Here is a 10,050-nt window from a genome sequence, read left to right as displayed (position 1 = left end):
GCGCACGTCTCGGCACAACCCTGAAGGACTACATTTCCCAGAGGCCCTGCGGGCGGTGGGGGGCGGGGCGTGCTCTGGCGGAACGCTAAGGGGAGGGAGGGCAGGAGGGGAGGCCCCACCAGTTACTGCAGCTTCGGGATCAGCTCCGGCTATGGCCTCGCTCGTGAAGAAAATAATCAGCACTACTAAGGCCCCTGCACTGGGTCCCTACAGGTAATGTCTTAGCTCAGAAAGATCTGAGAGTCTTAGTGCGTGACAAGCTGGCCATGAGCCGGCAGAGCCCTTGCAGTCAATGCTTTCCTGGGGTGCATCGGGAACAGTGGCCAGGAAGTCTAGGGAGGTGATCCTGCCCCTCTGCTCGGCCCTGGTGGGGCCACTTTTGGAGAGCTGTGTCCAGTTCTGGGCTCCACAGTACAAGAAAGACAGGAGCTGCTGGAGAGAGTCAGCAGAGGGGCACAAAGATGATGTGGGGTCTGGAGCATCTTTCATGAGGAGAGACTGGGGGAGCTGGGCCTGTTTAGTCTGGAGAAGACTGAGAGGGGATCTCACCAACACCTGTAAATACCTCAAAGGCAGGTGCCGAGATGACAGTGCCAGACTCTTCAGTGGTGCCCAGTAACAGGACCAGAGGCAATGGCCATAAACTAGAACACAAGAAGTTTCAGCCCAACATGAGGAAAAACTTCTTTACACTGAGAGTGGCAGAGCATTGGAACAGGCAGCCCAGGGAGGCTGTCGCGTGTCCCTCTCTGGAGACATTCCAAACCCAGCTGGATGTGTTCCTGTGTAACCTGCTCCAGGTGACCCTGCCTTGGCAGGGGGGTTGGACTGAGGGATCTCCAGAGGACCCTTCCAACCCTAACAATTCTGTGATTTTTGGGAGTGGGAAGTCTTTCAGTAGGACCAGGAGCAGGTTTTGCTGGCAGGGTTTTGGCAGGTCCCTGGGGGTCTGTCTGGCAGGCCTGGGGCTGAGCTGAGGGCAGGACCCTGAGCAGGGGCCAGTCCTGGTACCCCCTCCCCCAGTAGCCCCCGGGCACACCTGGAGTCCCAAAGCACGAGTGGGGCTGTGGTGCCACGGCAAACTGCAGCCTGACAGGGGGAGGGGGCATAGTTCAAAAAGTTAGTTTGGGAAAATAATTCTGGAATTAGTGGTAAGGAGTGAATGAAAAAAGAAAAAAAAAAAGGAAGAAGAATGATTGATTGTTCTCCAGAAAAAGGTGCTTGGCTAGAGACAAACATGTTGTGCAGGGAAGCTAGATACGCTGACTATGCAGGTGATACCGAGTGAAGGCTGAGCCCAATCCAGGGTGAGCTTGGTTAGATGGAGAATTCAAGGCCTGGGAATTGAAAATTCTTTTTTATTTTGAACAGTTATAAATGTTTTTCAGCCTAAAAACTTTACTGCTGTAAAAATATGTAAGGTGTTCAATATTTTCACAAGTATGTTGCTGTAGCAATTTTGCATATAATTAAAATTAAAAAAAATACCAGTTTTAATTGGAGAAAGGTTTCTCTTTGCAATTTGGATATGAAAAAATGTTCAGTCAGTATAGTAGAGTGTCATAGCTAAAGTACTAAAGGGGTTTTACCAGGACGTTTTCTAAGAATGTTTAATTCTGTATTCAGGCTTTGTGTTCACAATAGCATCTTTGTACCTTCCAGGTGCATTTTTGTGTCCTGAGCTTTCTAAGCTTCAAACTGTGTTTCTTATAGGCATTATAAAGATGGAAAAATACGAAGTGTAGAAGCAGAGAGACATGACATGAAGGTTAACTTCTGTAAACAATAACCTGTTGGTGGATTGCAGGCAGGGGCCTGGCATTGCTTGGCATCAGGAGAACATCTAAGATGTGGGAAGGCACCAATTCTTTGTCCACATGCCCACACCACTGTCCCAGCCTTCAACATGGCTTTACACTCCAAAATGTTGTGCTTATTGGTAGTTTTTGATGAAACACTGCTTATTGTGCAGCCTGCTAAGTGTATGACAGGTCTAACGTCAATAAGTTTATCACTAACTTAGTTTATCAGATTTTAGTAAACTTGTCAAAGTCCAGGGAGCAGAAGTTGCACAAGAAATAACTTCCACAACTCTGCTGTGAGGTCTGGGCTTGGTTACACAGCAATGAGAGCTTAATGTGGAATGAAGGATTGGGATGAATGAGCTGCATTCCTGGTTCTGCTACAGCCCTTCAATATGCTTTTGGTCTATTTCCTTTACTGCATCCATTTGCCAGTGCCTTGAGATAGGTAGACAGATAAAAAGACACATATCTGTGTGTGGGTCTATATATCTCACTAATGTTATAACCTTATAAAGGATGCTGTTCTTGTATTAATCCACAATCATTTGTGTGGAGAAGATCTGATTAACAAAGAGCATGGTTCCTAACACCATCTCTCTGACAAACAGTGTTGTTCTAAGGTCACAGTGTCTGCCCAGTTATGCATTTAGCTACACTGAAACCTGACTGACTTTAGACACACATTCACATCCCTGCTGATTAATGAGTAGCTACAATTGGCCCCTAACTGCAGAGGAGCATCTGCAGTTAGAGAATGGTTGGGGTTTGTGGAGTTGAAGTTTCCCTTAGCTGCACTCGTGCATTTGAGTGCAGTGCAAGTGTACTCCTTGGCTGGTAAATTGTTCCTAGTCCCAGTGAATAGAGGATTCCATTGGTGAGGAGGAAGCTGAGCAGACCCAATAAGGATGCTGCAGATGTTGATCTGGCAGTGGTATCAGAAGGCTTCAGCTTGTTCTTTCCCAAGTTATTAATAATTCAGGACTCTCAGAAGGTCTCTGAGGTAAACATTTCACTATCATTTGCTTTGTGATAAGCAGTACAAGACAATCTCTTTTAGTGGAGAGCCCATACCTTCTTGTTGCACAGGTCTCTGCTTCAAACAGAAACAGAATTTTGTGCTCTGAGGGCCTCCCTCAACATCAGGTGTCGTAGGATAGAAAATTAAAGAAGCCTGTGTCTACATGCCCACATTTCTATCAACAAGACTGTGTCAGCTAGAAAACTATTCACTGGTTTCTCTTCTTTGTATGATGTAGTTTTGTGATTTACTCCAGTTTTGTTAGTTGATGACAGAAAAAATAATCCCCATGTAAGATAGTTTACCATATCTGACAAGTTACTGGCTATTTTTTCCCCCATATGAAATTACAGGAGAATATAGGACAGGTGTAAAAGGAAAGATGGGAATTATGGCATTGTTCAAACTGCCTAACTCTGATCACTTGACTGAGTCCCCAGATTAGGTTGGTCCCTTGTGAGATGAATGGATTAAGATAATCCAACTGAGTGAATCTCAGTTGAGAGTTGCACTGAAAATATTCTCTGAATATGTCCCTCTTTTTCCAACATTAAAGGGAAGCAAACCTCCTATTTCAGATACTTCAGGGAGATGCCTAACTGTAGCTTGTATAGCTTGAGAGAGTTGTGGAATGGTCAAAACAATGCATTTTCTTGTGGAATGAGAAGAGATGTGAAAAACGGTGTTGACACGCCATAAGCGCCTCCAAAAGAATCCTTCTGTAGTTTCTTTGCAAAATATTTTAATTAATGATTGAAGATAATTAAATTGTGTCTCTTCTATAATGTTTGCTAGATAGTTTAAATCTTTGTTTTCAACTTTTAACCTCTTTGTAGTAGAGACCTTAATAATTGCCGACTCAACTTCAGCAAAAGCACACTTGACATTTTTATATAAATGTTCTGCAAATAGTTTGAATTTTTGATTCTTTGGAGTTAACCCAGCCAAGAGGTCACTGAAGTTATTTGGTGAGAGGAGAGTAATTGTTCTGGACATGAAGTTATCAAGGAGTTTTGCTGACTGGCCAAATTCATTACTCTGGAGGAATACTGCTGGAAAATCAGGGTGCGAGGTGTCACCTCACAGCTGTAACTTATTTATCATAGTGCCTGTTTAAGAAGAAAAATGTTAAATCTCTTTTGACTTTTCTTCTTTTTTTTTTCTTTCCTTGCTCTGCAGCTGAAATGTAGTTGAAAGGTATTGTCTGCTTCTCAAACAGGGATGGAATATTTATCTGGGCAGGTGCAAAAAATGTTTTCATTTACTCTGCCTTCCCCTCTGTGCTATTTGCTGTGTGGAATCTGTAGCTCAGTTTAGAGTTGTGTTACTGCATTGTGCAGTCCGTGTGCCTTTGCAAGAAACAGGGTTTATCTCCTCAAGGGCAGAGCTTAGATGATATAATCCCAGCTCTTCAAAAGCATAAGCAGGTTGATGTATGACTGCATGTACAGACTTGCATGTGCACAACCTTAGTCTTCTTTCTGATACATTATAAAGTACTGTAGAAAATTTGAAATGTGCTTATGGATTTGAAATTTGAAATGTTTTCATGGGGGAACATTAGACCTGAAATGCCACTTGTGCTTTCAGCCAAGCCGTGCTGGTGGACCGGACAATGTACATTGCAGGGCAGATAGGGCTGGAGCCTTCCACTGGGCAGCTCGTCTCTGGAGGGGCAAAGGAGGAAGCCAAGCAGGTAAGAAGCTGTCCAGCAATGAACTTGTAATGGAGTTGGCATGTGTCTAATTAAATGTGGAATCGTGAGAAATTGAGGAGCATAGAGAGCATGTCACATCCTCCAGATGGGGGACAAGTGGGAGGAAGTCATTCCATCTTAACTAATGCTGTCATTTTTCCAACAGCTTGGAAAACATGGAGGTCAGGCTAGAAATCTGTTTCATGTAGGAAGGTATGAAAGAATCAGTGTCTGAAGCAAAGGTTCACACCCCAATAAAAACCCTGGCTTGAGACAGGCAAAGTTTTACTCCCCCAGCAGCAAAGAAGTGGAGTGAGATAATAGGATGAGATGGAGGTGCATCATGCATTTACATCTAATGCATGGACGGCTTAATATTTATTAGATGCTCCCTTTTGTTAATTTTTATTTAAGTCAGTCTTTTTTTTGATAGTTGAGGTTTTGCTGGTTGAACAGTAAAACTTCAGCCAAGTCTCAAGTTATATTTACATACTTACATAAATATAACCCAGCTGATAGCTAAAAGATTTTTGTTTCATTTTTTCTTTAGGCTCTAAAAAACATGGGAGAAATCCTGAAAGCTGCAGGCTGTGACTATGGCAATGGTAAGTGCTGCTGTGACTGTGGCAAACAGGTGGTTGTTTTTGCCTGATTAAAATATTAAAAAAATCAAGTGACCTTAAAACAAACAAACAAACAAAAAAACTATTTGCTGAGCTTTCAATTGTTACCAATAGCTGGAAGAAACAAAAGAAATTGTGAATTTAGGTTAAAAAAATAAAAGAAATTAATCTGCATGCAAGTCTTTGCAATGGGTGTCAATGAAACACTGTCTTTCACCAAAAATTTCTGGCAGTGGTGCTAATATTTTAATTCCAACTGGGGAAGCTCAGGTACAGACCATGTTGCAGTGACTACAGACATTTTAAGCATCCTAGGCTTTGCTCCAGGTGAAAGCAGATTTGTATCTGTGCTGTTAGTATTCTAGACACTCTCAATACTTTTGGGTGGAGCACTCTACTGGTTAAGCCACACTAGGATTAATGCTGGGTTAGGCAGTCCTGGGAGTCCTTCTAGCACAGAGTGTATTTCCAGACCCTCCATGAGCTTTTTTTTCTGGCAGCAGATATTATATAAAAGTTAATGCCTGCAGCTGGCTTACAACAGCTGTTTTATTTGATCTGCTTATCAGTTCAGTGCCTCTTGGGAGAATTTGGCATTTTCAGAGCTAGTCAGGAATGGCTAAATTCCTTAAAGTTATATTACATACTAGGTGGTTCCTTAGGTTGTAGCTATAATGATCAATACCTGCAAAACTTTTTGAAAATGTTTAGAACACTTGAGAGAAATGTATGAAATAGAAGCAAAAAATGCACTAAAGCTTTTCAATTTTTTTTATGCAAGTCAGAGGTCTAAAACAACTGTACTTACATAATTTCTAGTTGTGAAGACTACAGTTTTGATGGCAGACATGAAGGACTACAATGATATTAATGATGTTTACAAACAATGTAAGTAGATATTTTACTTGTGTTTTACCATTATGGCTTGTGGAACAAATTATGTTCATGGTAGTCAAAGTGTTTTAATGACTTGGATGATGTAGTTCCATATTCTTTGAAATTCCTGTAGAAATTTTTTTAAAAATTCATTTTCAAGGATCAGATCAAGCAGAGCCTAATTTCATGTGGACTTGTGTTCTACCATCCCACTAACTAACTCACTGTCCTGTGAGGATCCTGCTATCCCTACAGGTAGATCTTCTTTGCCTCTTTCCTTGCTCGATGTTCTGCTGTCCTGGCTGTAATTCTTCTGCAGGCAGCCTCCAATGCTGAATTTCAGATTTTATATCTCCATTTCTCTAAAGTCTGTATTTTTGAACAATTTGAGGGTCATTGTTATGGGACAAGGCTGACAAGGATGAGCCATGGTGCTCCCCTTGAAATAAAAAGAGAACAATGCTTGGTCAACAAAAGTGAATGTAGACTGAAATGGGTGATTCCAACGAGCCATGTTGTGCAGAATAATTTGGAACAATTTGCATGAGCTCCTTATTTATATAGCTTTGGCTCTTAATTAGATAGCAATATCTGGTCTTGAATGAAGTCTCATTGATAAGCAAGTAACACAGTCTCCTACTTGTCAAAATGTACTGGGGGGGGTGTGTGTGCTTAAGCAGGGTAAAACCAGACCAGCTGCATGCTTAGTTACTTGTTACCTCCAGCCTGGAGTTTGAGAAAACAGTTGCTGCTGTTCTCTCATTGTGAGTTATTATCTGAATGCAGGACACCTACATTTCCATTATTAACTGTTTTGTGATAATTGTCACTAGTAAAACTTTGACTTCATTAATGCAAATTTCTTGGAAGTGTTCAATCAGGTTGAATGGGACTTTGAGCAATTTGATACAGTGAAAGAAGTTCTTGGCTGTGGCATGGTGGTGAATTGGACTATGTGATCTTTAAAGGTTCCTTCCAACCCAAACTATTGGAATATTCTAGAAATTTAGCTCTTATATCTTTACCAGTACCCTTCCCCATGCCTTACCCCTGTTCTAATATCTGTGATTGTCAGGTCTAAATGGGCACACGGAGGAATAAACCATGGGCCTGTTTTTCCTCTGTTTTCCTTTAGTATGAATAAGGTTGGACTCCTGGTGACTTTATGTAAATCTGGGATCTTTGCTCATGACTCTTCTGGCAGGGGCCTGTTTCTGTCTCCTGCTCCTTCTATGAAAGAGCCATCTCCCACTCCCTGGTGTTTGAAATTGGATGATCACCATTCTGATTTAATCATCCTTTTTCAGCCAAGTTGGTGTGAAGGCCCTGCAGTGTCAGCAGAATACAGGTTATCACTGGCCACCAGGTCACAACTGCAGCTTGGGGATGAGTGGTGGCTTGCTGAGACTGAGAGCAGTCAGTCACTAAAACAAAAAGAAAATAAGGGGGAAATGATAGCTGGCATAGAAGCCTTGTAGCCTTGAACCTGAAACTGTTCCAATGACTTCATTTTATACGGATTACTTTGAACTGTGTTTTATCAAGCCAAGGTTAGTGATTGCTGGATGTTTCTGTTTAAATTGCAGTTTTCAAGGCAAACTTTCCAGCCAGAGCAGCCTATCAAGTTGCTGCTTTGCCCAAAGTAAGTGTCACTTTTCTGTCTACAGAAACCTCAAAATTTTCTGGAACACTACTGAAGCATTCTGACAGCTTTTCAAATTCTGAAAAGCTTTGATTGCAATTATTTTAATAAATATTCTTAATTAGTTTCTTTTCTAAGTATACCATTGTTATTCCCACACATTGTCAGAGATCTGAATATGAGATACATATTTCTTTATGGTGGAAAATAGATAAAACATTAGAAATAAGGGGTTATCATACTTGAGTAAGAATAAATTAAATTTACAATATTCCTGAACATTGCTAAATCAGTAATACAACTGTCAGAAATATAATCTCTCTCAAATGTCACTCTGTTTTTTATGAAGTTGTGTTGTTCATTCAATTGCTTCATAAAATAGATACATTAAATTCCTAATATGTTTCTTCATTGTTTTGTTACAGGGGGCCAGAGTTGAGATTGAAGCTATTGCCATTCAGGGACCTCTCCAAGATGCTTCAGCATGACTATAAGTAGAGACTGGATATCTTACGATGGCAGTTTTAGATTTAGTTAATACTTCTCCCTTATATCTAATTCCTACAGCTGGCTAACAGCAGTTACACACAGCTGAAATCAGTAAACTTACTGAGGAAAGGTGTTTTCTTCAGGACTTACAGTGAGTTCTCTGCTGGCAAACCCTGAGAAGTGCCTGAGTCCTGCTAAAATCAGCTGAGCCAGATTGCAGGACAGGACCTGCCCTTTGTGGAGGTGACTGGATATCCAGGTATTAAGGTACATACCTGGCTGAATGTATTAGAGTTACACTATGGGTGATCTGGACATGGAATACTGTACTGATTTGTAATAGTAGGTCTTTAGTAAAGAATTTTAAATCAGAAAAAAATGACAGAAATGAGAAAACAGAACACATGAATTGCTTAGCATACATCCTCAGTTCTGAGGAATTTTACTGTATTTGCTTCTGAAGTTTTTAATCTCTTTCTTTACATAATAGATTACTGTTGGACTCAGATTTTTTCATATGTAAGCAACTGCTTAACCAAGTTAATATTAATTTCAGAAAATTTTCTGAAGTGGTACCTTTATAAATCAGATGAAAATGAATATCTACATGTAACTTTTCTCATTATCTTTTTCATAGCAATTCAACTTTGACTGTCTTGATTTAAAAAAAAAACAATAAAAATTAAAAATGTTTAATGAAAATAAAATAAAATTGCAACTGCAAAAATGTGCTTGTCTATTATGGGAACAAACTTTTCTTTTCCTGACTGTGGTTTGATACTCCATTACAAAAAAAAGTCTCCAGCTTGCTTATTCAAAAGCAAATTTGAACCAAAAGAATAGGCTTAATATTTATATCCTAATAGCTAAGGATTAAATTCTCCAGGACAGGAAGCTTTCAGCTACCATCATTACAGTTCTTGTAGTTTTTTCCTCTGCCAATAAGGTCAGAAGCATTGGTTTGATGGGGTGATTTAGCAATAGTGAGAAATCCAACTGGTGATGCTAGTAACTTACCCCATCCCTCTGTATTGATCTTCTGTCAAGTAGAAGTGGGTACTGTGAGAACAGTCAGCCCTGCTTATCAGTCCTAGATTTGATGTGAAACAGCCATTCCTTCTTTTCACTGAGCTTATAAATTGTACCATTGTAGAAAAAAGATTCCTAATGTGGTTGTCACAGCAAATATGTGCAGATATAAGGATTTTTTTAATAGTATTCCCTTGCTTTCTTTGGGAGGTAATTATTTTTATTAGAAGCAAGATAATGTCTTTGTTCTTTCAAACAGCAAACTTCCAAACAGCCTTTGAAAATGCCTGACTTTTCTCTAAATAAACTTCCCATATATAAACTTTGATTAGTTTTTGCTGTTGTTCTTGTTCTGTCTCCTTGGCTGTACTAATTAGGCATCTTATGCTCTGTAGCTCTGACTCCATAAGCAATCTCACCTAAGAAAACACATGATCAGACATGTTAGGAAGGAATTAATACTAATATGGCAATGACTTTCTAGGAAACACAAAGCAAATGTTCCTTCATTTTGTCAATTAATAATAATTTAAAATAATGTAATTTAATGGAGTTACATTTAAACTTTTAAATGGAGTTTAATTTCTAATTTATATTTAGGTTTCTCTTTGTTTGGGTGTAAATAGTTGGGATCTATTTCACTGATTTGTAGGAGATTTAGTTCAAGTTCCCTGTAAATCAGCTGATTTCAGTTGCTTTGAACATGAGCTGTGTTCAGCCTTTTATAACCACAGTGGTTATCCCTCCTTACTGCTCACTGCCTTCCTGTCTGTGTCCCGCAGCCTTTGTGCCTGCCTGGAACCCAGCGCTAGGTGGCGGCTGCGGTGTTTGTGTGCCACACAAATTCTTCTGGTACAGGAAGTCTAGAATAA

General features: G+C 40.2%; 1 protein-coding gene across 1 annotated transcript; it reads left to right on the top strand.

Moving 5' to 3' along the window:
• The first annotated feature begins 53 nt into the window (after positions 1-53).
• Positions 54-8,876, top strand: RIDA (reactive intermediate imine deaminase A homolog). Its single transcript, XM_059864403.1, has 6 exons — positions 54-213; positions 4,414-4,519; positions 5,070-5,124; positions 5,962-6,030; positions 7,605-7,660; positions 8,086-8,876. Exons 1-6 carry the CDS (start codon positions 152-154, stop codon positions 8,146-8,148), a joined length of 411 nt encoding a protein of 136 aa, XP_059720386.1. The 5' UTR covers positions 54-151; the 3' UTR covers positions 8,149-8,876.
• Positions 8,877-10,050: the final 1,174 nt, after the last annotated feature.

This window comes from Haemorhous mexicanus, chromosome 1 (genome assembly GCF_027477595.1).
Source record: "Haemorhous mexicanus isolate bHaeMex1 chromosome 1, bHaeMex1.pri, whole genome shotgun sequence".
Classification (NCBI taxonomy): domain Eukaryota; kingdom Metazoa; phylum Chordata; class Aves; order Passeriformes; family Fringillidae; genus Haemorhous; species Haemorhous mexicanus.
This window is presented reverse-complemented; position numbering and strand designations above follow the sequence as displayed.

What these genes read in the sequence shown, in the direction of transcription:
- RIDA (XM_059864403.1), top strand. Translation starts at nt 152, where the DNA reads ATGGCCTCGCTCGTGAAGAAAATAATCAGCACTACTAAGGCCCCTGCA. An exon ending in AGGCTGTGACTATGGCAATG is followed by an intron (nt 5,125 to 5,961) that starts GTAAGTGCTGCT and finishes CATAATTTCTAG; the next exon opens with TTGTGAAGACTACAGTTTTG. An exon ending in TAATGATGTTTACAAACAAT is followed by an intron (nt 6,031 to 7,604) that starts GTAAGTAGATAT and finishes TTTAAATTGCAG; the next exon opens with TTTTCAAGGCAAACTTTCCA.